Source organism: Drosophila santomea, chromosome 2L (genome assembly GCF_016746245.2).
Source record: "Drosophila santomea strain STO CAGO 1482 chromosome 2L, Prin_Dsan_1.1, whole genome shotgun sequence".
Taxonomy (NCBI): Eukaryota; Metazoa; Arthropoda; class Insecta; order Diptera; family Drosophilidae; genus Drosophila; species Drosophila santomea.
Window position 1 is genome coordinate 13,390,680 of NC_053016.2, and position 24,730 is coordinate 13,415,409.

The 24,730-nt window shown below is 45.9% G+C and overlaps 10 protein-coding genes across 12 annotated transcripts; 6 read left to right on the forward strand and 4 right to left on the reverse strand.

Annotated features, from left to right (window-relative positions):
- Nucleotides 1-676: 676 nt before the first annotated feature.
- LOC120449322 (mitochondrial uncoupling protein 4) lies at nt 677-3,102 on the reverse strand. 2 transcript variants are annotated; one of them, XM_044006126.1, is made up of 4 exons: nt 2,377-3,099; nt 1,951-2,130; nt 1,647-1,692; nt 677-1,595 (listed from the first exon to the last, which is right to left on the reverse strand). In XM_044006126.1, the coding sequence occupies exons 1-3, from the start codon at nt 3,035-3,037 to the stop codon at nt 1,661-1,663; spliced, it is 873 nt and encodes a 290-aa protein (XP_043862061.1). In that variant the 5' UTR covers nt 3,038-3,099; the 3' UTR covers nt 677-1,595; nt 1,647-1,660. The 2 variants fall into 2 exon arrangements, with proteins under 2 accessions (XP_043862061.1, XP_039487656.2); XM_039631722.2 differs by lacking the exons at nt 677-1,595; nt 1,647-1,692 and having other exon boundaries at nt 1,714-2,130; nt 2,377-3,102.
- A 156-nt stretch (nt 3,103-3,258) lies between these two features.
- Nucleotides 3,259-4,450, reverse strand: LOC120443690 (mitochondrial uncoupling protein 4C). The gene has a single exon (XM_039622930.2). It carries the CDS (start codon nt 4,338-4,340, stop codon nt 3,333-3,335), a length of 1,008 nt encoding a protein of 335 aa, XP_039478864.1. The 5' UTR covers nt 4,341-4,450; the 3' UTR covers nt 3,259-3,332.
- Nucleotides 4,451-5,300: 850 nt separating this feature from the next.
- On the forward strand, nt 5,301-7,476 carry LOC120458801 (basic salivary proline-rich protein 2). The gene is given in 3 exon segments (XM_044006234.1): nt 5,301-5,421; nt 5,478-5,666; nt 5,669-7,476. Coding segments are annotated over 2 exon segments (1,881 nt in total). The 5' UTR covers nt 5,301-5,421; nt 5,478-5,542; the 3' UTR covers nt 7,426-7,476.
- Nucleotides 7,477-8,488: 1,012 nt separating this feature from the next.
- On the forward strand, nt 8,489-9,781 carry LOC120444119 (proline-rich extensin-like protein EPR1). The gene has a single exon (XM_039623653.2). It carries the CDS (start codon nt 8,557-8,559, stop codon nt 9,724-9,726), a length of 1,170 nt encoding a protein of 389 aa, XP_039479587.2. The 5' UTR covers nt 8,489-8,556; the 3' UTR covers nt 9,727-9,781.
- Nucleotides 9,782-12,976: 3,195 nt separating this feature from the next.
- On the forward strand, nt 12,977-13,623 carry LOC120458300 (vitelline membrane protein Vm26Aa). Its single transcript, XM_039645899.2, has one exon. It carries the CDS (start codon nt 13,067-13,069, stop codon nt 13,490-13,492), a length of 426 nt encoding a protein of 141 aa, XP_039501833.2. The 5' UTR covers nt 12,977-13,066; the 3' UTR covers nt 13,493-13,623.
- A 1,704-nt stretch (nt 13,624-15,327) lies between these two features.
- Nucleotides 15,328-15,955, forward strand: LOC120458299 (myosin heavy chain IB). Its single transcript, XM_039645898.2, has one exon. The coding sequence runs from the start codon at nt 15,374-15,376 to the stop codon at nt 15,917-15,919; it is 546 nt and encodes a 181-aa protein (XP_039501832.2). The 5' UTR covers nt 15,328-15,373; the 3' UTR covers nt 15,920-15,955.
- Nucleotides 15,956-16,464: 509 nt separating this feature from the next.
- LOC120445608 (vitelline membrane protein Vm26Ab) lies at nt 16,465-17,104 on the reverse strand. The gene has a single exon (XM_039626120.2). The coding sequence runs from the start codon at nt 17,029-17,031 to the stop codon at nt 16,528-16,530; it is 504 nt and encodes a 167-aa protein (XP_039482054.2). The 5' UTR covers nt 17,032-17,104; the 3' UTR covers nt 16,465-16,527.
- Nucleotides 17,105-17,213: 109 nt separating this feature from the next.
- Nucleotides 17,214-17,805, forward strand: LOC120445616. The gene is made up of 2 exons (XM_039626132.2): nt 17,214-17,596; nt 17,674-17,805. Exon 1 carries the CDS (start codon nt 17,292-17,294, stop codon nt 17,583-17,585), a length of 294 nt encoding a protein of 97 aa, XP_039482066.2. The 5' UTR covers nt 17,214-17,291; the 3' UTR covers nt 17,586-17,596; nt 17,674-17,805.
- On the forward strand, nt 17,695-18,737 carry LOC120445625 (transmembrane protein 138). Its single transcript, XM_044005875.1, has 3 exons — nt 17,695-18,017; nt 18,075-18,328; nt 18,387-18,737. Exons 1-3 carry the CDS (start codon nt 17,884-17,886, stop codon nt 18,494-18,496), a joined length of 498 nt encoding a protein of 165 aa, XP_043861810.1. The 5' UTR covers nt 17,695-17,883; the 3' UTR covers nt 18,497-18,737.
- A 110-nt stretch (nt 18,738-18,847) lies between these two features.
- On the reverse strand, nt 18,848-24,658 carry LOC120445603 (serine/threonine-protein kinase 11-interacting protein). Of its 2 annotated transcripts, XM_039626109.2 has the most exons (10): nt 24,498-24,658; nt 24,128-24,290; nt 22,289-23,989; nt 22,110-22,230; nt 21,918-22,053; nt 21,723-21,855; nt 21,485-21,667; nt 21,053-21,121; nt 19,636-20,694; nt 18,848-19,576 (listed from the first exon to the last, which is right to left on the reverse strand). In XM_039626109.2, exons 2-10 carry the CDS (start codon nt 24,216-24,218, stop codon nt 19,110-19,112), a joined length of 3,960 nt encoding a protein of 1,319 aa, XP_039482043.2. In that variant the 5' UTR covers nt 24,219-24,290; nt 24,498-24,658; the 3' UTR covers nt 18,848-19,109. The 2 variants fall into 2 exon arrangements, with proteins under 2 accessions (XP_039482043.2, XP_043861809.1); XM_044005874.1 differs by lacking the exon at nt 21,053-21,121.
- Between the last annotated feature and the right edge of the window lie 72 nt (nt 24,659-24,730).

Genomic DNA, 24,730 nt, shown 5'->3' on the forward strand with positions numbered 1-24,730 from the left:
GATATATATATTTATATACGTAAACTATTTGGAGATCCACCGTGCTCTATTTTTATATGTGGTAAGAATGGAAGAATCGTGAATACCAGGCGCAGTGGTCGACTTTTTATACACACGACTGTCGTCGAATGGGGAGAACTCCAAACGAAACAATCTATCCAAAACTGAAATATCTGCTCCATCGCATAGTAGGTGCTCGTATTCAGATTCCATTTTCCATTGCCAGCCAGTCTATAAGTAGGTGCCACTCTCACTCTCCGTTCGAAGTAGTTTGCCATTATCCATTTTCCATCAACTGCACTAGGATTACTCATTCTGATCACGGGAATCGCGACCCATTAATTGTCATTATCAGCATTATCCTAACGTTAGCTACGTTTAGCTAGACTCAAATCTAAGGTCTTCTTTCGCGCTCTCACACAACTAACAGAAACCCCCAACCCCCCAACCATATGTCCATGTCTCGACCAGCTTCATACCCTCGATTCCCAGCCAACAGTTCCCACTAAACAAAAAAAATTTCTAACGAGCTAGGGAGAACTTGAAATGAAAACCGAATGCATAAATATATGGATATAAATCATATAAAATACGATACTTTAATACTATTAAAATGAAAAGCGAGTGAGACAACTGAGTGTGCTCCTCACAAAAAGTAAGCACCATGCGCATTGTTCTTTCTATCTGGGTTTCGGGTTCTGGGTTTTGGATGCCTGGGTTCTTGGGTTCTTGCGTTCTTGGTGGTGGCTATCGGAAATCGATGGATCGTTGAACCGCGCTCCTATCGCGGTTCCCAAAGTCATTTCATGGTCGCATTAACAATTCTCTGTGCATTTATGGTTTCTTTTAATTATTTTAGAAGACAGTCCGCGCTGCGTTGGCCATTTTTGGTATGTGCGATTGCTTGGCCAGGTTATTTTCGTCGACGCGCAATCATTTCAAATGGCTGACGCAACGGCGCAATTATTTTTCGCCAACAAAATGTTCATAAATAAAACAGATATTTATTTATTAATTTTTTCTCTGCGCCTCGTCCACTTCGCAGCTGCCATTTCTTTCAGTAATTGTCGTTTTTGCATACTATTGCTCGCCTGTCATCTGCCGCCAGCGAAAAGACATTGACCCACATAATCCATCCATGCCAGCAAATGTGTGAATTGTACTGAAATTTCTGGCGAGGAATAAGTGACAACATTTGGGCTCCACATGCTCACTTTCGCTCTCGAAATATTCGAATTTCGTTTTCGCTATTTCTGGTGAAAACTCAAATTCAACACGGAGAAAAGCTGGAGTGGAGCGATAAAGGCGAGCGAGTGAGCGAGGGTGTCCGACCACTTTTATCAGCCGTGAAATTAATCAAACATTATTATTTATTATATGGCCTTTGGCTCTCGCATCGCCGCGCAATTTGATGCGCGTGTGCCTTGTTTTCATCTCCGAACGGAGCATTCAAATATCTTTCGCCGCGGGCCGCGAGTAGTTTTCCACGTTGGTTCATTCAATTAAATATGCTAATTTAGGTTTCCACCATTTGGGAGCGCTCTTTTGACTGGCTAGAAGGTATCGTAACACTGGTCGCCATTCAATCACTCAAACTTCGGTCAAATGTCATTAAAAGTTATCCATCCACTGTGGTCACCACTTACCAAAAGCTTCTTTCTTATATATTTACTAAGGCATTCGGTTTCAAGCTGCCCACAAGTGGCACCGAAGATGTATCTTGTATCTTCCTTTAATAATTAATCTGCACAATTTAAATAAGCTGCGGGTGTACCTAGTAACCTTCACTGCCACGAAACCGCCTTATCTGCTCGAAGGTCATCCAGAACACCACTGAGGCAGGTCCGACTCGCATCCAATAGGGTATGAAACCCTTGTACATGGCCAGAAAGCCCTCCTCCCTCACCAATCGACTTAGGCAGTCCAGGGAGCCCTTGTAATGGATACCGCGTCCCTGCTCATCAGTTGGCTGATTCATGATCCGCGACTTGACCACGTCCGCGGGTAAACTCAGAATGGCATCCGCAACGCCGGCGGTCATTGCGGCTATGAACTGGACTTCTCGGTTATCCGCCAGATCGAACTCGGCAATCAGCAGCCGCTTGCACAAGTCATAGCAGCTGACGTCCCCTTTGGGAGAAAATCAGAAAACTAGCTTAGATCTTTGGAAATTCCATACGTAAGTATTCTAAGAACATTTCAAAGGAAGGAGAAATCAATTGACTCGACTATGGCATACCCGTTACCCAGTACTAACATTGTAAAATGTCAGATGTAGATGACGTCAGGTAATATTAAACATGTCTACTTCATCAGAACCTGATTCATCCTTCTAACATTCCCGTGCCACTGGCAATCCCTGATTCTAAGGCTCACCTATGGTGACGAGTGCCGAGCGCCACGTGTTCGGAACAGTTCCCTTCCAGAGCCCCGCCACACCACCTGTTCTGTAAATGGAAGTCAGGGCCTGGAGCACATTGTGGATGCGTGGGGGCTCGCCACGCAGACGCCGCTGGCCCTCCATCTGCATCTGGATCTTAATCAGCTCGGTGGGATTGGTGAGCACGCTGGCAGTTCCACCGGCCACAACGCCACCGATGCAGGAGCCCAGAAAGGATAGCTGCGGCCTGCCATCCACGTCGGGCACGATCATCTTCTCGCGCATGTAGTCGTAGGTCAGCATTTTGATGCCGCTGAAGAGCGAGTGGCGGAACACCATGGCGGATATGCCACCGTAGAGCTTCAGCAGACCCTCCTCCCTGACGATTCCCATGGCAGTGGCCAGCAGACCCCGGTACTTCGCCGCCTTCTGACCCACCCTGCCAGCAATCTCGCCCTGGATCTGCATTCGCGTCTTGCACACGTCGAAGGGATAGCCCACGATCTCGGCACTGCAGGCGGAGGCGAATGCCGTGAGGTAGAGTTCCAGCGGCGGAGTCTTCTTGTTGGTCACCAGGTACTCCAACTTGGGTTTCTCCCTCTCCTCCGAATTATCCCACTCTGCTGGCCTAAAGACTGTGCTAACGCTTTTTCCCATTGAACAGAAATATCTTTGGTGTTTGTTGTGTGCATAGGAATATAAAAAAAATATAAAACAAAACTACAAAGCAATAAGACAACAAAATCATTTCATATTCAAGGATAGGATTGGGATCTAAACTACTTTCATGATGAGTTACCAAACCGGAATTATTTTCATTTGCTATAAATATATGTAAATAAAAGTAACTTGACTAAATGAAATGGGGTAAAATAGAGTTGGTTTGTTTAGCAAATTTTACTAAGTTGTTAAAAGACATACAAAATACGATACCAAGACTGAAGGTGTGCTGCTAAAATCCACTCTGGCCCTCCCACTGACGCAGTTGCTCAACGGACAGCCAGAACAGCACCGAGAAGGGTCCCAGGCGGAACCAAGTGGGCATAAGGCCCTTGTACAATGTGAGCACACCCTCCTCCCTCACCAGTTTCCTCAGGCAGTCGATGGAGTTCTTGTAGTAGAGATTCCTTCCGCTATCGTCCACAGGCTGGTTCATCATCCGCGACTTGATCACATCCGCCGGACAGCTGAGCACGGAGGCCGTTAGTCCGGCGCACATGGAGGACAGGAAGCGCAACGGCAGGCCGTCCTGTAAGTCCAGCAGGCGCTTGAAGGTGCGCTTGCTGATATCGTAGCTGCCCACATCGCCAGTTGTCATGAGGCAGGCTCGCATGCAGCTGGGCCCCACGCCCTTCCACATGCTGGGCAGTCCTCCGCGCCTGTAGATGTCCACGAAGGCCTGCACCATGCTGTTCACCCGCACATCGTAGCCCAGCTGGCGGCGGCGGCCCTCCGTCTGCATTCGCACCTTGACGATGTCGAAGGGATTGGCCAGTGCCTGGGCAATGCAGCCCGCCGTGAAGCTGCAGCCCAGCGCCATGTGCACCTTGATCACCTCCTCTTTCTGCTCGTTCTGGTAGAGGAAGGGGCGCCGGAAGACGTCGTACAAGACCACGCGTAACGAATTGAAGATGAAGTTGCGGGTCACCATGGCCGAGAAGCCGGCGTAGAGCGACTTGAAGCCCTCCACTTTGATCATATTGCTAAGTGTTGCCCGGAAAGTGGGCATCGCGGAGCCCGTCTTCCTCGCCTGCTCGCCATCCACCTGCATCCGGGTCTTGGCCACGTCCAGGGGAAAGACAAACGACTCCGCCAGATTGGCGCCAATGAAGGTGTTGATGTACAGCTGGAACAGATTGCCAGGGGTAAGTGGGTCAGCCACGTTCGTTGGAGGAAAGCGCGGCATGTCGTCGTTGTATGAGGATCGAAGGTGCCAGTACTCGCGTTCATCCTTGTCCATTGTATACTCGTAATTTGGTCAGTATGTGGAATTGCTTGCAATGTGATTTTAAAAAGCTACAATTGACATAAGTGTTACTTTCGCCAAAGATATACGGCTACCAACAGCCGTCTTCGATTTGACTAGGAAATATAATTACCCCAGTTCTCAATAATACCCATCCTTATGCTATCCTCGACACTAGTAATACTATGTATCACACGTCCAAGCATCCTACTTGTGAGTCCTTAAAACTCAGGTACCCTACATGCTCCTTTAAAACAAGTACCAGACTAATGGTGAAGAAGTGACTTAGTTTAAAGACCATGGAACACGCACCCCGCATTCATACATAATGCTTCATTAGTCATCGTGCACTACTGGAGACCACTCCCACGTGGTCCTCCAAGTGGGTCAGGTCAGTTACAATGAAGTGGCCTACACTCCCGACAATCTAACACTGGCTGACCAACTGACCCATTTGGCTAATGTCGGGCAAACCAGCAAACACTTGTGTGTCATATGTTCCGCACACTTTACGAAAGTGCTGACCAATTTAAAGTCGAAAGAAACCTGAGGAGTTTGTTGAACTGTCCACCATGGCAAACGAAAACGCTCGTCGAAATTTGCAGGAATCAGCTGAAATCGAAGCGATTGAAAATGTTCAAGTACGGATTTAAATGCTCTATATCATAAGAACTCCAAGATTAGTAGGGACTTCCTATAAGAACATATTATAAAGAAATCATTCAGTAAATAAATCGGCTTAGAAAGGTCTCCCATCTTAAGTATAGTCATTATATTTATTATCTTATATATATAATTAAAATAATCTTTGTTCTCTTACAAACATATCGATTGGATCGGTTTGAATTTCCTTCAACTTTCCACATGGCAGAGTATTTTGGTTATGATTCGAACCCCTTTTGGCCAGGTCCGTTCGAAAATTGTGTCTGCATTGGTTTTTATTCAGTGATACGATTTTCAAGTGAATTAAACTCCGGTTACCAGTGCAATCCGCCAGAACAACGCGGTTAATAGAGGAAACATATATAGTTCAGACCAAAGAGGAAAATTACAAAAGACTGCTTCGGGGAACTCAGTTGGGTAAGTTGTGGAAGTTGGAAGGCACCTCTAATGGATCTTCTTCCCCAGCAGAGAGTTCTAGAGAATATAAAAGCGCTGTCCATTGGCAAACGGAAGTTAGTGAGCGGAAGAAGAACATGGATATCCAACCACAGACCTTGAGGCTGATTTTCCTTTGGAACTGCCTGGCCATTGGGCTATCGCTGATGTCAGGAGCAACTGCATCCGGACATGACGTCAGTCCAGCTTCCAGGGATGCTATCACAGTAGCCAGCAAAGTTGTGTGGAGGTCAGAAACGCAGGTGGCCAGGGCGAGCCATTCTACATGTGCCGTGGCGCGGAGTCCACAGGACCTGGAGCTGAAAATCAGCCCTCCATGGAGCATATGCCTCCGTTAAATCCTCAGCCCGCAGTACACCATGATTCCGGTCACAACTTTCCCGTGTTTCCCGCCTTTGAGGGCGGGTCATATCCGCAGCAGGCAGTCACAGAAGACCCCACTCGCATCCACCAAGTCCAGCCGGCGGGTCCGTCGTCATACCAGGAGGAGCTCCACCGCCAGCCTCTTCCTCAGCAGCATCAGCCCCACGCCCAGTACGGATTCTACGGAGGCCCCATGGCAGCCCCTCCAACTGCAGCTCCAGCGCAGTCAGCTGGCGTGCCGGAATTTCATCACCCAACTCTGGGCAGCCCGCCAGCAGCTCCACCAGGAGTTTCAGCTGGCCCAGGCCCAGCGTCCACGGCCCCTTCGTATGATCCTGCAGCATTTCCGAGGACGCCAAGTCGTCCCAAAGAGAACGAAGTAGCCGGAAATGGTAGACATCGTTTCACCTTCGACGACGATGTGCTGGCTGTGCCGGATGTGGGATTTAGGCGAGAGGAGCTACAACAGCAGTACCGCAGGCCAGTGAATCAACCGGGAGCCCAAGATCAGTTGATGTGGGTGCCATTGTCACAGACGCAGGATCCCGAGAACGATCCGGTTATGAAGGCATTCTACAGCAGTCTGGCAGTCGAAGGACACCCCGCACAGGAAGCACCAGTGGGCAACCAGGATGAGCCCATGGTGGGACAAATGGCCCCCGGCTATAGCCCCTACAACGGCCAATACCCAGAGGCACCTGCTCCGCCGACGCTGCCGCCACCACCTCCGACTTATTCCCAAGCTGATGTGACGCCCTCTGCCAACACATACTGCAATGGATGTCCTCCCACCGCACCACCTATCCAATGTCCCACGCCACTGGACAACGGAGTGAGCTACAGCACCACCTGTCCGAGCTTCCAGCCGGTCATCATAAGCATGCCCTGCTACGCACAACGTCCACCAAATCCCTACTTTGGACTTCCTAGGGCACCACCAGCATTGGCTCCAGCCGGTCCCTTTGGTGGTGGATTTGGGTTGGGTGCCCAGCTGGGAAGCCCTTTCGGCATGACTCCTCAGATGGGGGGACGGGGATATGACATGGAGCAGCAGGTGGGTGGCCCCTTCGGCATGGGAATGCAGCTCGGAATGGGAATGAACCCATTCGGACCTTTCGGAGCCCTCAACCCTTTCAATCCGTTCAACAGAATTCTGGGTGCACCAGCTCCCAATCCTCCAACACAAAATGGTAACTTTTTTCAGCGCGTATTCAAATTCGACCAGAACGCTGTCCCAGCATCGACCACAGAAGTTGCTCCTTCCACAGAAGCTCAGACGGAACGATCGGGAAAGCTGAACTTCTCCAGCAGCACTCCGGCGTCGCCCAGCTCAGAACAGCCGGATTCCATTCTGGGCGATGACCTGGAGAGTGCAGAGGATGTGGACTCTGCCGAAGACATCGATAAGGAGGATGATCCGGCGGTGACCACACCGCTCCCAGCTTCCGAGGCAGATGATTCCGCTGACGCATCCGGAGTGCCGGCCATCGTGAGCAAGGCGACGGATCTTCTCAAGCCCACGGAGAAACGGAAGCGACAACGTCAGCGCTCCAATGGGCGTGGCACCCAAAAGCACAGATACCTCCAGCAGTTGTAGTCCCAAGATCGGTGAATGGAAACTGAATAAAGTTTTATTTATAATGTCAAAGGAGATGTACTCAATAACTGGGCAGGTGTAGTGGGGACTCTTTATCAACATATCTATCAAAAGTACAAATACAAATATAAATATGGGGTCTTTACCTAATATTAGAAGTGTAGAAATGTAAATTCAAATAAATGTATTTTCGTGCTACTATTTTTAGCTAGAGCTGTAATTAATGTTTTCGAATAGAAATGTCTCGAAGTCTATAAATACTTTATACTCTCTTGAACATATATACTTGAATTCACTATTGTGTTCAACCGATGAGTAAGCCAATGATTACTTTAGGAAGTATATTTTACGGCTACCAATATATTTGTATTTGTTATGTGTTCCTGAACATATCTCTTTGTTTTTCCCGACCAACTTCCGTTCAGCCCAATGCATTTTGCTTTCGATTGGCCAGCCTGATGCGGATTCAAGCCAAGGCAGTCACGCTCCACGGAGCAAACAGGAACCTCGACTGGTGTTTCGCTACCGTTTAATAATTTCGAGCACGTAAGGCAACACTTTGAATAAACAATAGGAAAGCAAGACAGCAATAAAGAAAATACAAGTTAAGTGGAGTCATCGGCCTGCCAGTGAGGTTATTGGGACTCTTGGATCTTCGATGAATTGGGAACACCTGTTGGCTCTTATGAAAATTGGGTTAGCCATGGGGTTGGCTAAGCCAAAAGTTCAGTCTTAATCTTCTTTTATTCCTCATACCAGGCAACTATAACTAGTTTTGAATACCCTTACTTTTGTTTACGATTTAGGGATAAGCTACTAGGAAGTTGTAGAGCTAAGTTGCTCCTTTTGTAACATGAGAACTGATAATTTAAGCCCATTTATTCATAATGTCAATATATTATATGGTGCTTTCAAACCCCAAAATTTATTAGTAACACTATAAGATCTTTAATGTTTATTTTGCCAACTATTATACCCCATCACAGGTATCCACATGTGCTGACCTGGCATTAATCCGCCGTAGTTTGCAGCTCCAGCAGTCGGCTGCGATTGGGAGCCACTGCTTCTGGTAGTTGCAATTGAGAGTTCGACCCGCGAGGTTAATGCTACCAACGCAATCGCCCCATTAAGATGCACCCCGGAAACAGATCGTGGACTCTGACCCTGCTGGCGCTGGGCGTGGTCCTGTCCACTTCAGCCCAGGATGTGACCCGTTCGAACCGGATTGCGGCGCCGGGGGAGCCACTCTACTATCTGATGGCGGATGCGGGTCCTTTGGTGACCCCGAATGAGGCTCTGAAGCGCACGAACCGCTCGCTGCTCAAGTGGTGGGATGATCTCTTCCCCCGCAACAACAACTGCTGCAACAACAACAACAATAACAACAATCTGGTGTATCCACCAGCTCCACTGCTCCCCGCGCCCTCTGTGCCCAACAACTGCAATGGCCTGCAGCTGCAGGATCTGGATCCCTTCAAGCAGATGAAGCTCTTCAAGAAGCTACCCGAACTATTTCCCACAGCCACATCCTGTGGACAGTGCGGCGGCGGTTGTGGCCAGAACAACTATGTGCCACCGGCGCCACAGAGTCCTTCCTACGGCGGTGATGGTTACGGAGCGCCGCCCAACGGTGGGTACACGAAACCCAATCCCGAGTACGATGGTCCCGGCGATGGCGATGCGGGCTATGTAGCGCCGGCAGCTCCTGCCTACGAAGCTCCTGCGCCAGTTGCTCCTGCCTACGCGCCTGCAGCTCCTGCCTACGAAGCTCCAGCACCAGTTGCTCCTGCCTACGAAGATCCTGCGCCAGCAGCTCCTGCTTACGAAGCACCTGCAGCTGATTACAATGCACCCGCTGCACCAGCTCCCACCTATGAGCCGGCAGCACCGAGCTACACCCAACCGGAGGCCACTCCCGAAGTCTATGCCAAGGGACAGGGATACAGCCAGCCCGCACAGCCAAGTTACGTTGGCGCACCACCGGCACAGATACTTTACCAACCCATCATCTACCTCACCGCTCCACTGGCATCGAAGTCGTCCTTCCAGGTGGAGTATGACGATCAGAAATATGCCACTCCAATAGCTCCACCACCACCGCCACCGCCATCGGCTCCCGTTTACGAAGCTCCATCGCAGAGTTGCTACCAACCGGCGGCACCACCTGCTCCGAACTATGCCACGCCCTCGTGCCAAACGCCCATCCGCCTCTCACTCATAGACCAGCCGTATCGAGTGGCTCCGGAACTGTTCGAGGAGTACAACTATCGCCTGGCCCTGGGCTCCCAGAATCTTTTGTAGTTATCTAAACGCTGATGTTTGACCAATCTGTAAATAAAAGTCTTCTAATGATTTATGGCTTTGTTCTCTTACCTTGGGTGGACGATTATTCAAAAACTGATACAGTAAATACAATAAAATAGTTTTAGGTAAATATAGCTTACCAAGTATTACCCATAAAAAAATCTGAGGTAAGTAAAAAGATGTAGAGAATCGAACTTCAGCGCGAAATAATTATTGATTTTAAGTTTGCAATACAAGTGAATATTTTACTTTTTATAATTTGACTAGCATCAGCGATATGTTTCAGATTCTTGCCTGTACAGCATTTTTGCAGTGTAGTCAATTTTTACAAAAAAAAAATTGTATGTCAAAGGCGTTATTTATTTTATTTACTGTCTATATTGATATAAGAAAATTCTACTTTGTTCATTAATGATAAGTTAATACTTTTAGGCTATTAAAATAATTAATATCAGAATATTGTATGTCAAGTTACACTTATTTTGCATTTTATTTTTCGTGTTAAAATTATTTATTCCAGTTTTTAAAGTTAAATTTAAGTCTTTGATAGTTTTTCAAATTAAACAAAAAAATATATATTTATTACTCTCTACCCTTTTTAACTACAATCACTTTAATCACATCTTCATCACCAATGCGATGCATACTTTTTGGATTAACTTTTTGATAAATGATAATAATATAAACGATGTGAGACTTATCTTTCAGTGTAGCCTCAATCGACTCATATATTTTTTTTAGCAAGAATGCAATCGTGCTTAAATATTGGGTCATTTATTTGCTCGGAAGTTCGGACTTCAAAGAGGGTTAACTTCGTTTCGTCGAAATTTGTATACCCTATCGTTAAAACAATGGCATATTAGTTAATGTTCGCATAATTTTGATAAAGTATATCAAGAATTATCCATGGACTTATGTTTCCTAAGGCAAATGAAATGATTGTATGATCAACAGATATAAAACTGATTTAAAAAATCTAAAAGTTAAAACGTTAAAAGTTTGTAAACATTTTTCAATGACAAACACAAATATTTAGTGTGTATTCAAGCAAAGTTATGGAATATAAATATATACATATGGGCATTTTGTATTATTAATCTGTATTTTACACCGCTGGTATATGCGTATAAGAACATGGTACTTTATACATTATACAACATACAAACGCGACAGTATCTATGAGATATGCATTTTGGGCCACTATATATGTACTCCAATATGGGAAACGCAATCATCAAACAATTGATTTCAAAATATCTGCAAGATACACATCTTCTCGTGGATTTCGGGGCCGCCTGTTTATACAGTTGCGAGTTCTTTGCCATCCCTCGGACTTATCACCATGTGTTGGACAATATGGTGGGTCTTCCCATTCCCAGATCATCCGCGTGCAGATATCGCCCAGCCTTCCCCTATGGAATATTCCTACCCCCTCCACAGGCCACAAAGATTCCATGATGACGTCGGCAACAATTTGTGCTGGCAAAAGGCTGAAATCAGTCAGTTGGTCGCTCGTTCGCCGGCTTCTTTTGCCCCTCAGCCAGCTTTCGATTTCGGATTCAAATGCCATGGCAAATTGCTAACAATGCACCACGACTTCCTCTCATATGCGGGAAACAGGCTGCCTTCAGTGCGATAATCACCCAGTGATTGTAGCCATCCCAACCGCAGTCCAACGCAACGCCAGGCCATCGTGTCCATGACCATGACCATGAGTGAAAGTGGCCGCTCCATGCGCCCATCTTCCCGAAGTCCAGTGAGTCAGTCCACGCCCATGTGGTCATCACTAGTCGTATCCATCCGATGCGGTTACTTCCTCAATTTGCATGTGGCACGCATTCCGCCTCCGCCGGCGATCATCGCGTGCCGCCTTACATAACTTTTAATAGCCGTTGAGTGAGCGAGAAATACCACTAATTAATTAGCGCTACGCTCTGCCACAAGATTGTTGCACAGCACTCACATATGACGTATTACGAACTGCTGTAATCATTTAGGGGCCCACCAACATGAGTTCACTGCGGGAAGTATTATCCAATACTTAGTGTTTTCAGATTATGTGTAGTCATTTGGATTGTAGTCATACCGTTCTTTTTATTCTTAAACAAAACAATATTTTAACAGAGGTTTCTATTTAGAAATAACGATTACGATTTTGCTTATGAAAATGAACTACTTATTTGGATCCGATTTGCCATTAGAAAACTATTATATAAAAACATTTGTATTGCTTGTTCAACTTCTGTATTTGAAGTCAATGCATTTAAAGCAGTAAACTTTAAACTTTCTCGAACAGCTTAAATGATAAAAGATTACGTCCAAAATCCGACTGGTGCTTACATTATATGATTAGACGATCGAAATCTTTGGCGGCCAAATGAGACAAGCAAAGTTTTCATACACAATAATACAAGCAAATTAAATTTTGCCAATTAATTTATCAGACTCAAAAGTATTTTCTTCCTGATGAATTATTTATATTTTTACTACTTTAGATATTGTTACTAGTGTATAACTGATTTATTTACTGATTTATTTACCAGATAAGGAAATGTTTTTAATTCAAACTATTACCATTCATATATTTTGTAAATATTTCATAACGTTTTTGATTTAGTTCAGCCCTTAAGATATTTTTTTTATAGCTTATTTTACTGATAAAAAAATGTATATTTATTTAAGAAACCTAAAAAAACGTTGGTGTCCGAAAATTCAACAAAACTATACTTTCCTTCTGGGGAAAATATGTTCAGCTTTGAAATTTTTCAAAGTGTCGTATTTTTAAAAAAGTTTTCTTTAGTTAGTGCATCTTTTTTAAAGGCAATGATAACATCTATTGCTTCTAGTTCGAGGATTTCAATAAATAGCTTGTACATATAATATCATGTGCCACGGATCACATTAGTTAGTACACGGGTCACAAGTCTGGAATTCCATTTCTTAACATTTTTTCTTTGAAAGGGGGGCGTGCTCTTTTGTCACTCCCACCACTTTTAAAGAGCAATGCTCTAGATATCAACCACAACCTAAATCGCCAACCTAAACGTTCCCCTGCCCGGTGGTGACCCCAAAAAGCTGACGATGTGGAGCTACTAAAGTCAGCGGTATACATATGTGCATTGGGCTGATGGAGCAGAAAAGTAATCAAGGCAAAAACGAAGAATAGACCTTTTAGTTCTGGCCATTAAGTTGTGAACGTAGTGCTAACTAGGCAGATTGGACAGCTATATAAGATGCCCAATTGCCTGGAATTGGCATCAGTCACCTTTGGTAACTACCAGCAGCCCAACCAGCTCCCATCCGCCTCCAGCTCAGTCTTCAAACACCAACAACCAAGATGAAATCCTTCGTGTGCATCGCTCTGGTCGCCTTCGCCGCCGCTGCTCTGGCTTCGCCCACCAACGTGGCTTCGGCCACCGGATCCACCGCCACGGTGACCACCCAGGACGGAGAGCTGGAGGGAGTGACCGGACAGGGATTCGGTGACCTGACTCGTCTCCGCAAGTCTGCCTACGGCGGCAGCTCCGGCGGCTATGGAGGCTCCAGCATCCAGGCTCCTCCCTGCCCCAAGAACTACCTGTTCAGCTGCCAGCCCAACCTCGCCCCCGTGCCCTGCAGCGCTCCCGCCCCCAGCTACGGATCCGCCGGTGCCTACTCCACCCCGGTGGCCGCCTACGTCGCCCCCAACTACGGCCTGCCCCAGCACCAGCAGCAGCTCTTCAGCGCCGCCTACGTGCCCCAGACCTACGGCTACCAGTACTGAGCACCTGCTCCTTACGACTGCGATCACCGCCCAAGGACCACGAACCGATTGCCGAGAAACATAAACTTTGATGGATTTAACAAAAAATATACCCAAAAATATGTACTGCAATTAAATCACTAAAAACCCTAGATCATGAATTGTTTTTATTAAGAGCATAACTAGTTGTAATCTAGCAGCCCAAAGCCTGTAGATTTATGGGAGTACCATTCTGACAACGACAGAACAAGACTTTTCCAAGATAATCATTATCAGATGTCAGTTATCGAATTTGGCAGGAAGAGAAGACTTTTTGTTTGCAGCATTTTATTTAATTAATAAAATATAAGTATTAAGAAATATACAACAATATAAAAACATTCCTTGGATAAAACCATCCAACTATTTATTTATTTTAAAGGTACGTAGGTATAACGTTTTCTTTAGACATTTACACACAAAAAGAACGTAAATAGATTTGTTGCATTTATTACTATATTACCAGATAATTGACGAATAAATATATTTTATTGACCTTACAAAGGTTAATCTAAATGATAAGGTGGAACAACTTTTACCATTTTTATACCCGTTACTCGTAGAGTAAAAGGGTATACTAGATTCGTTAAAAAGTATGTAACAGGCAGAAGGAAGCGTTTCCGACCATATAAAGTATATATATTCTTGATCAGGATCAATAGCCGAGTCGATCTGGCTATGTCCGTCTGTCCGTCCGTCTGTCCGTCTGTCCGTCCGTCTGTCTGTCCATCTGTCTGTCCGTATGAACGTCGAGATCTCAGGAACTACACAAGCTAGAAAGTTGAGATTAAGCATACAGACTCCAGAGACATAGAAGCAGCGCAGTCGCATGGCCACGCCCATCTAACGCCCACAAACCGCCCAAAGCTGCCAGCCCACACTTTTGAAAATGTTTTAATATTTTTTTCATTTTGTATTGGTCTTGTAAATTTCTATCGATTTGCCAAAAAACTTTTTGCCACGCCCACTCTAACGCCCACAAACCGCCAAAAACTGTCAGTGTTGAAGTTTCTTCTTCGCACTTCCATCAGATAGTCGGGGAACTCGACTATAGCGTTCTCTCTTGCTTTTTATTTAGAAACGTTCATTGTTTTACATAACATTAAATATAATAATTATTTAAGTACTAGATAAAATTAACGTATTTCAAATAGAACAAACATCTAACACGGTATTAAAAGTTCAAAATGTCGAGTCAAAGCAATGCAATCGGCTCCTCCAGTTTTTCCCAATCCGTCAGATATCTGCAATTGCAAGTAGACAAACTTTCTGTTTTAACCTTTGTGCAAGCAGCTCGTCTTGGGTCACTGAACCGCAGGAAATGCTGCTACAAACCAAAATTGTGATTAAAATGTACTTGTACATATTATTTATAAATACATATATAATTATTTTTGCAAGAAAAAATGATTGCAACACATCCGAAACATCGACAAAGCGGAAAAGTGAAAAGTGCAAGCGATTCGGTAATGCGATATCGGATCCCATCAATCGCTTGACTGGGCGGTCAGCCTACAAGCCGGAAAGCAGCAGTGGCTACAATGTGCTGACCTTCGGGTTTCAGGTGCACGTAGGGTTTCCGAGCCCAGCCAAGTAATGGCACGGGCCCTCCCTGCAGATTATCCCATGCCCCATCCAATCGCATGCCCCATTTTCTCGAACTTCCAACTTCGCCCCAGTAGTTGTGATCCCATCACTCGCCCTATGGAATGTGCGACCAACTGACCCAGTGGTTGGGTGTTACCTTGGCCATCTCCGTTTCCGCTTCGTTGTGCACTTCTAGTGGCATGAGGTTATAAAAGCCACTTGAACACCGCCGCATCTTGGCTTTCTCAGCTTGCACCGACGCCATAACAGATCAGCATGTGGAAGTATCTCGGATTCTTTGCCATATTGGCCGGAGCGAGTTCGCTGGGTCAGCAGACTGGCTTGGAAGCCTCAACATGTGGAGGGGGTACAGGGTGTTCGAGGTCATCAGCTACCGAGCACTCGGATCCGCAACTGAATCGTAGGAGGAGGCAGCAGCAAATCGTACAGGAGGTTGTCGTGGAGAACAACTTCGGAGGTCCTGGTTTCGGAGGACCTGGCTTTGGAGGTCCAGGGTTCGGAGGTCCAGGGTTCGGAGGTCCAGGGTTCGGTGGTCCTGGCTTTGGAGGTCCTGGCTTTGGAGGACCTGGCTTTGGACGTCCCGGCTTCGGAGGTCCCAGTTTTGGAGGTCCTGGCTTCGGACGTGGTAAATTTGGCTTTGCTCGCAGCTACGACCAGACGGATGAGGAGGTACCGCCTCAGGCGACATACCAACAGCAAGACGCACTCAGTGAAGTTCCTTCTCCAGCTTGCCCAAAGAACTATGTGTTCTCCTGTGAGGCGGTTATCAAGCCGGTTCCATGTGGGTACAGCTCATATTGATGAACATCTGTAAATAATAAACTGACTCTAACAAGATATTTCAATCTTTTTAATTGCCATTCTTATTTACAAATTTTTTGGGGACTATTAAATAAAAATAAGATTAGCAATAGAGTGAAATATATTATAAGAAAGCAGAAGTATAGCACATTAATTCTACTACACTAGGTTTACTACCTAGATAAGTTTCGTATGCTCTTTTTCTGCGTAACCAACTCCTAAGAAATGGTATTACCACTATATGTAATAATGGTACATATATGACTCTTATTAATTTTATAGCAAGAAGATTTATTTACGCAGCTAAAACAAAAGATATATTGTAATAAAGGTTTTATTCCTAAATTTTGTAAGCACATTTATAGGTATACTAGTAAAACATTAGAGCCTTGTATTCATTGTATCAGCAATGATCATTAGATGAATTATTATAAGAATTATTATCAGTATAATTCACTTAGCTGAAAGTACCTTGAAGAAAAAGATCTGATTGTCACAATTTGAAAAACACTTGGATTATCCCCAAATTAAAAATTCTTAAAAGGTTTTTTTATAAAAGCATTACTTTATTCATAGGTTCAGATGTCCAGTCAGATACGGTAATATCCTTAAAGTTCACGGACGAAGGGCACGGCGTACTGGGGCACGTACTGGGAGTAGGCGCCGGCGGATCCGTAGGACTGAGCTGGGGCGGAGCAGGGCACGGGCTGCAGGGAGGGCTGGCAGCTGAACAGGTAGTTCTTGGGGCACGGCGGCGACGGAATGGAGGCGGGTGCGGAGTAGGCTGGTGCGGCTGGAGCAGAGTAGGCGGGGGCAGCGGGAGCAGAGTAGGCAGGAGCAGCGGGTGCGGAGTAAGCCGGGGCAGCGGGAGCGGAGTAGGCCGGGGCAGCTGGGGCGGAGTAGGCCGGAGCAGCGGGAGCGGAGTAGGCAGCAGCAGCGGGAGCAGCTGGGGCGGAGTATCCTCCGTAAGCGGCACGCGACACACGGATGTTCTCGGCCAGCGGGGCGGGGATGAGGATGCCCTGTGTGGGCTGCAGCTGGATGGTCTCGGAGGACACGACGGACAAGGCCACGAGGCCGGCGAAGAGGAGGTGACCAAAGTTGAATGCCATTGCGGATGGTTCTCGAGCTGTCTCTACTTGCTGCTGAAGTGGCGAACGAAGGGTGACTGTTGATTGTAGCTTCCCAGCCAATCCACTTTATAGCCCACTCGGAAAACGCTGATCGCACTGCCGGAGTAGAACGACTGCTGAGCGAAAAATATGCAAATGGAAGCACCGCAGCTCGAAATCTGCTGACGACCTGCAACCTGCAGTCGACTTTGGAGGAGGGTATTGGGTGCCGGATTTTGGCCAAACAGCTCTCTGCGCAAATGGCTAAGACGATGACGTTCTGGTTTCTGGTCTTGGCTCTGGTGACCTTAAATCCAACCTGGCCATTCTGGCGCGCAGGGGCTGCCGATGTCACTTCCGCATCGATGTTCCAGTTCCTGGACCGACACAATGCCGCAGGCGACCACAGTTGGTCCCACCTACTGCCCATCAACTTTTACTCCGAGATGAACCAGCAGTACTACAGGCGATTCCGGCGCCAGGCTGGCAGGACGAACACCTTCGGATCGGGAAAACGGCGGCAGTACCCCTTTGAATATGCCCGATATGTCTAATGATAATAAAAGTAACCACGAATCACCCTTAGTTTTTCACTCCTAGCTTTTCACAAAGCTGGCTTATAATAATACATACCCCTTTCAGTTCCCGCCAATGGCTCCCACCTGTTTTCAAACACAGTTTGAATCGTTTTCCATGGAAATCTGTCTATCGATAAGCTTATATTAAGACCCCAACTGCGCATGACCGCAGTGGTGGCTTTGACGTCACCAGGACGAAGGACACAACAAACCCCCGCACAGTAAGCACGCAACAAACGGACCGCAACCAAGCGCTTGACATTTGGACACCGCCATGAAGCTAACTCTGCGTCGCTACTCCTGGGTGCTGCTGTTCCAGTTCGCCCTTCTGGGAGTGGACCTCTTCTGCAACGCCTTTGGTCCTTCGCTGGCCAGAAACCGATTGCAGACAGCCATAATACTCTTTGTGTGAGTATCTTAGGCAATCCAGGTGCTCTCTCTTCTTACCACTGCCAGTTACCACAGCACCCAGGATGCCCTGATCATCGCGGAGTACCTGCTGTTCACCCTCGCGCTGCACTCAACGTGTGTGTACCAGGTCGGCGCCTCGCACATAATCCTGCGGAACTGCAAGCTCTTCATGGCCAGCATTACCATCTACTTTCTGCTGTCCGCCTCCCAGCACTTCTGGATCATCTACCAATACCGTCAGCCGCCAGAAGAGGACGGCCACCATTGGCCATTGGGTCTGATTGCTCTATCAGTGGCACAGCGCATCAGTGAGTTCTGGAAATATTCCCTCCACGCTTGTCCTCATGCTCTCCCCTCCACACACAGTGTCGGTTTTCTATTACTACAGCTCCAAGTCGACGGCTCTGACCATGGCAGATCCTCGCTTCAAGGAGGAGCATCTTGACTGGATCGCAGATCAGTTGGGCGACAAGTAAGACGACTGTTAAGTGGACAATGCAATGAGTGAGTCAGGATAAGAAGTGTACTGTACATAGAGTTATGATATAATATGATATTCTATAAAGATATCCATGTCTCGTTAGTCGCTGATTTAATACATAAATGATAAATCCCTACGCCGTAGATAGCACATACATTAAAGCGACCGAGTGTAGATGCATTTAACATTTATGACTCACGTGTGATTATTGTTTCATTAGCATTCAAATTTCCAGACAATATTGTAGATTTCTTGCTCCCGAAACTATTGTGTATATGTAAATGTAAATACAAGTAAATATACTTTATTAAATTATTGATCCCATATAACAAAACAAGTTATACAATTTATTTTTGTAGTATCTGAATATATTGCAAGGACTTCAAAAAATAATAACCTCTATATTTATAAATATTTACATTTAAATCGTGGTACAGCACCATTTCTTATTGATGGAAGGATTTAGCCTAAGTTAATAAAACTAATCTGACATTAAATAACATAGTCAATTAAGATCAACAATTCTAAACTTTGCACAATAATTGCAATAATCAATTTTCTAGTAAAATATGCTCCTCACTTGTCGGTCCCTCGACAATTTAGCTGCACTACGTTCCAGAGAGACTGAATGACACTCCAAATAGCTGCTCCCACCCTTTTCCGATGACATTCAGGCAGCACGCGGCGTTGGCATGCGTTTCAAACTGCAACTGCCATATCTCGCATCTGTTTTGCGTCTCGTCAATAAAGTTGATCGCATACTTTTGGTCTGTGATGCGTTCCACGTCCACCAAATTGCTCAATGGCTGATTAAGGCTAAGTTCTGGCTGAATAGGCTTCTCCTGAATTTTATCTGACAGCCACGAGAATTTGCCATTTCCTGAGATGTACAAATGCGACTCCGTGATTAGCAGCAGCGAGGGTTGAAAGCAGGTCTTCTCCTGGGCACAGATCCATTGGCAGCTGGGAATCAGGGAGCACATCTTGACTGTTTCGGACGCAATGGTTTCCAGCTGATGGCTAATTGTGGGAGATGGTTGATGATTCAGTTTGCACTGCTCGGGTAGAGGATTATCTGTGGAAAAACACTTAGTTTTAGGATGAAAGTTCTTTTTATCCGAAAAGTACACTCACGTTTTAAATAATTCAGTAAACTATCGGTCCTCTGCATGTCATGCAAAAGCAGCACAAATCCTCCCCAATCCTTTAGGGTGAAGGACAATCCAAGTTTCCAGGGCAGCAGATCAATGGCCACCAAACGATTGACTGACACGCTGATGACCTGCCGCAGCCATTTGGCAACATCGTCATGGGGTTCTGCAAATGCCTCCATTAGGTAGCACTTGCAGTTGGAAATTACCACCAGTCCTTCTCCCAAGGACTGCGTCTGCTCGTTGTAGATACGACCTTTGGCCAACCACTTGAAATGCTCGCCATCTTCTTTGAACTTTCGTTGGTAGAAGTAGAGCTTAAGACGGTGGTCGATATCGTTGAAGTCGCCGTAGTTAAACTTGTACGGCTGGGTTCCAAAGACAGTTGCCTCCGACTCGATTAACTTTTTTGAGCTGGACATGAGCAGATTGGTTGACTGAAATACGGATGCAAAAGGCAGCAGGCTGGCCTCCTCAGCGCTTTTCGAACGGCTGCTAGATTCCGCGTCCGAACCACTAACTTGGCTGTTTGACGACTCGGTAAGCAGGGAATTTTTCAGATTTTGTGGCGCCTCATTGCCCTGCTGCTCGTAGGTAGTACATATGCTGTCCGTTACGGATCCCGACGAGCTGCTCTCCGTAAGCGGTACATGGGTAACAGCCGATTTAGCAGGAGCCAAGGGAGCTGGAGCAGAAGGCGACGTAACCGGAGCCTGCTCCGCCAGAAGCTGCCCAAACTCGCGTTCGATGAAGCTCTTCGATTTCGCTACTTCATCGCGTAACGTCTCCAGATGCGGTAGCTGGGATATGCGGCGCTCTTCTGAGGTCTTGCGACTGGCGCTCTGCACATAGTTAGGATCTAGTACCTCTATGCTGGACTGGCTCGGATTGGAGATGATGTCTACGTCACTCTCGTTTGCCCGGAACTCTAGATCCCGATCCGTGTTCGAGCTGCCCACTACGGATTGATTGGAGTCAAAAGAGCTCTGCGAGTTGGTAATTTTCGAACAAGAGCTGCTCTCATTCAGTGAATTGGCGGAACCTATAATGTTGAAATATTAGTTAATTGCTCTAATTAACTCAAATAGTGTTTAATGGAAGCAGCATTGCTCTCTAAGATTAATAAAGCTTTATATATTAATTAAATTTCGATATATTTGCCGGTATCTACAGGTCTTATAATGAGCTAAATTTCGTTTCAGCTAATACATAATTTTGGGTACCAGGGATCAAGACGTGCAAGAAAATGTTATAAGACGTGTACAAAACCTTCTCGTTCGAGAACTATTAGTGAGTTAGCTTATCTTTGCTTCACGTCCAAATGCTGCTTCACATTACAGAACAAAAGCAAAACGCAAATTGTTTAGTGAAATAAAACGTATACAAATTGGCATATTAACTTTTTGTGGCTTGCGTCAAACTCCTAAGCTTGGGTGTGTTTCTTGCAGTTGTTAGCCTGCAGTTGGCCACTAAAGTATTAATTAAGTTTTTACATCACAACAATGTTATTGTTGTCGGTAGTTGGGTGAGAGAAAAAGTCCAAAAGAACAATGTAAATATACAAAAGTTAGATTGGTTTTGCCATTTTCGATTTGTGTTCGCATGCAAATAAAATAAAAAGAAATAAAAATTAAATTAATGTACAGTAAATATATCCAACACAAACTTAAAATTAATCACCAAATACAGCAAAAACCAAAGCGAATCTCAAAAAATGGCTGAATAACTAATGAAATGCTTCTGAAACCATAAACTGAACTACAAAAGCAATATTCTTTAGAAATTTTCTAGAACTTCATCAAAGTAAAAAAGAAAACTGGCCAAGGACTTGCCAATGCTGTTGCTTTCTTCCTTATTTGTCGCCCCAGCAAATGCCTCTACTGGGGATTCCTCCACAATCATGGCGGGTGAAAGTTTGGGCTCTGCCACCACTTCTCCAGAAGGTTTAGTCAAAGATGAGGATAACTCGGTTACTTCAGCTACATAGACACTGCGACAATCCGGACATCGCAATTCTGAAAATAATGCAATTCAAGTAAAATATTATTATATTACTTCTGCTGTACTCACCCTTGGTTTTATATCGCTTGCTTTTTTGCTCTATGGTAAATTGAGTTAGACAATTCACACAGCGATAGATGGATATGTTCATTTCGGTTAAATCACGCTGCGATAAAATGTCTCGCAGTTTCTTTTCCAGTTCCTTCATAAAAATAATACCACATTTTTGTTGCCTGTTATAAGAATTATTTACCAGTTACTCACCTGACAAAGCGTATTCTCCACGCAATAGATACGCTCCTGTCTATCCTTTCGCATCGTGTCGAAATTGATTCGCAAGGTGTTGGACCTAACGCGCTCGCATGACTCCAGGATTTTTAGACTCCATTTGGCTTTTGTTCTATATAGTATATTGTGTAAAATAAACATAGTCTTTATCTAATGTTTCAAACTTACCTTTCACTTAACGTGTCTTTTTCGCGTATAAAATTCGATGATATGGTGAGAAACAGTGCCTCGCTAGGTTTCTGTTCATGGTAGACTATGTAGGTCTCCTCATCGGACTCAGCATCGGATACTGCAATGTTCGGGTATACTTTTAGCAACGAGTTACTATACTGATCAACATGTCTTACCCGGATCCTCATCGTGAGCATTAGAGCTACTTGCATATAGCCTCAACAATTCCTCGTGTCTGTCAGGCGGTCGCTCTTCTGTAGACAGCTCCGCAGTGGTATTGCCTATACTCTCGTAGTTTGTCAATTCGCCCTCAGTGCAGGTTTCGTAAAGAGTTTGCTCACTTGAATTGTTCGCTTCCGACTTTATTGGCGTTAGGGTGTTGTCAAAAGTGGCAGCTAACAACACGTTGTTCGTGGGTGTAGAGCTAATGTTGTGGTTCTCAGTATCGATTCTCGCTTCTGTGGATCCTGATAGTTCACCCAGGAACTCGTTAAAAAGCTGGCGAGACTCTTTGCGCTCCTGCTCAGTTGGCTGCGGCGTTTCGATTCCCAGCATCAGCTCAGCATTACCGGACTTCAACCACTCATTGCCATAAGTGAGACGTAGTGTCTCGATTTTTTTCTTGGTCTCCAGATGCGAAATATCGGCTTCCGCTTCACAGTCGGATCGAGGATTTCGCGTGGACACGGATGCTGCGTCTGCATCGATCTCACTGCTTTCTTCGATGTCCACTGTTCTGATTTTAGACGAACCGATCCGTTTGCTAGATGGCGAGGTGTCCATTGATATCGACTGATTGTCTTCTAACGCGTAGTTCTTTCCTTTTACAGACACCGAACGCTGCGAACCGAAACTGGAAAACTGGGAGCCGTCGCTGGTGTTAATGGAAGCACTAGAGCTGTTGATGGATACGGATGTACTCCTGGGCAATCGGTGGTTAAACGCGCCTATGTAACGCCACTTTTGGCTGCCCGTCAGCGCTTTCTCCGCCTTAGACAGTGGCTCAAAATCCAAAACAAACTTCACAGTCGCGGAGTTCTTATGCAAATACTGCGCTGTCGCCTGGCGATGTTTGGGATTGCAAGCAAGCGGATTTCCTTGCAGATTTAGTACAGTCAGGGTCATCAGGGCACTCAGTGGCAGCAACTGCGAGTGCTCCAACAGGCAGTTGTCGGACAGATCCAGGTCGTACAAAGCGTCCAGTTTTGCAACGTCCAGTAGCTCCTCGACGTAGTTGTTGCTGATATTCAATAGCTGTAGTCTCTTGCAGGCCTCCATGTGAAACTGTGGAAGGTGCGTAAGGCAGTTGTAGCTCAAGTCCAGGGTCTTTAGGTGAGGCAGCCATTTGATGGCGGCTACGCTGGTGAGCTTGTTGTGCCGAAGGTTTAGGTGTTGCAGGTGCTGTGCGAACTCCAGGGCTGTGTCTACACTGCGCAGGCTGTTGTAGCTGAAATCGGCCGTCTTTAGCTCGTTCCACACAAAGCCATTAGAGTTGTCCCCGCCGCAGCGAGTGATAACGTCGTCCACGCTAGTAATGCTTTTTACGCAGATCAGGTGCTGCAGCTGGCCGCGCAGCGGTTGAATGCCCACCACCTGGCCAATGTTGATTTTGTTTACCTCGAGACGGCGCAGTGCTCGGAACTTGGCAATGTCGATGGCGCCCTCGAAATAGTGTTCGCTGAGAAAGTAGGTCAGCTTCAAAAGAGTTGTCTTTTGCACAAAGTCGTGGACCAACTGCAGATCGGGGAACACGCTGGACTTGGCGTTGATGGGCTTTACCACCTGAAAAGACTGCGGCTGCAGGTAACCAGCTCCTGATCCGATCTCAGTGTCCGCGATCAGGGTGAAGGAGTCGTTCAGCGCCCGCAGCAGGGAACCTGTGCCGGAGAATGTGTTTAGCGATAAGTGATCGAACTGGGATTGGGGCGTAGTAAGCCTTTCTCATCAGCCATCACCCGCATGCAATTTCTGTTTTGCGTGCTAGTTTGGCTTAGTTTTAGTTTCAGCAGCCTCACCTGATAACGTCAAGGTAAACTCGGAGCTCAATATTTTGTCGCCGTTCTGCCGGAGCAGGTTGGCCAGCTCGGTGATCTTCTGCGGATCCATGGTCGATCCCTCTGCTAAGACCGTGCTTCTATCCCATGCGATTTATCCGTTGCTCTGGATGACTCGTCGGTGCTGGGAACAGTAAAATAGGTGTTACTATCTAGGTGTAGATGCACCAGCCTGTCCAGGATAGATTAGCTAATGCCTCAGGCACAAGTCTCATTTTTCAATACTACTATACTATACGTATTCGCAGTCGATCGAAAAACAACAAAGAGAAATATGTATGACGACACTGCGCTGCGAGTTCGACTACGTTAGAACCCAATTAATATTTACATTGTGGTTTGGCCTGATTTAGTCATGTATCCAGATGGTCGACAGCATTATTCGTCGACTTTAGGTTTGGTTAATCAATTAGGGCGTAGGAATATTCCACTTGCAGAATGCAAAAATACTTTTGTTATGCCTCTTCTTCTTGCCAATCTGACAATAACAGCGAAACGCAGTCCCTAGGATCTAGCGATGAGCCGATGTGCTTATTTTTCTACACAATCGTACCTATTCTGACT

Coding starts and splice junctions, on each gene's coding strand:
- LOC120449322 (XM_039631722.2), bottom strand. CDS start 3,037: ATGGGAAAAAGCGTTAGCACAGTCTTTAGGCCAGCAGAGTGGGATAAT. Junction 2,131..2,376: donor CTCGGCACTCGTCACCATAG/GTGAGCCTTAGA, acceptor TTTCTCCCAAAG/GGGACGTCAGCTGCTATGAC.
- LOC120443690 (XM_039622930.2), bottom strand. CDS start 4,340: ATGGACAAGGATGAACGCGAGTACTGGCACCTTCGATCCTCATACAAC.
- LOC120444119 (XM_039623653.2), top strand. CDS start 8,557: ATGCACCCCGGAAACAGATCGTGGACTCTGACCCTGCTGGCGCTGGGC.
- LOC120458300 (XM_039645899.2), top strand. CDS start 13,067: ATGAAATCCTTCGTGTGCATCGCTCTGGTCGCCTTCGCCGCCGCTGCT.
- LOC120458299 (XM_039645898.2), top strand. CDS start 15,374: ATGTGGAAGTATCTCGGATTCTTTGCCATATTGGCCGGAGCGAGTTCG.
- LOC120445608 (XM_039626120.2), bottom strand. CDS start 17,031: ATGGCATTCAACTTTGGTCACCTCCTCTTCGCCGGCCTCGTGGCCTTG.
- LOC120445616 (XM_039626132.2), top strand. CDS start 17,292: ATGGCTAAGACGATGACGTTCTGGTTTCTGGTCTTGGCTCTGGTGACC.
- LOC120445625 (XM_044005875.1), top strand. CDS start 17,884: ATGAAGCTAACTCTGCGTCGCTACTCCTGGGTGCTGCTGTTCCAGTTC. Junction 18,018..18,074: donor ACAGCCATAATACTCTTTGT/GTGAGTATCTTA, acceptor CAGTTACCACAG/CACCCAGGATGCCCTGATCA. Junction 18,329..18,386: donor ATCAGTGGCACAGCGCATCA/GTGAGTTCTGGA, acceptor CTCCACACACAG/TGTCGGTTTTCTATTACTAC.
- LOC120445603 (XM_039626109.2), bottom strand. CDS start 24,218: ATGGATCCGCAGAAGATCACCGAGCTGGCCAACCTGCTCCGGCAGAAC. Junction 22,054..22,109: donor AAAGACACGTTAAGTGAAAG/GTAAGTTTGAAA, acceptor TATACTATATAG/AACAAAAGCCAAATGGAGTC. Junction 21,856..21,917: donor TGGAGAATACGCTTTGTCAG/GTGAGTAACTGG, acceptor ATTTTTATGAAG/GAACTGGAAAAGAAACTGCG.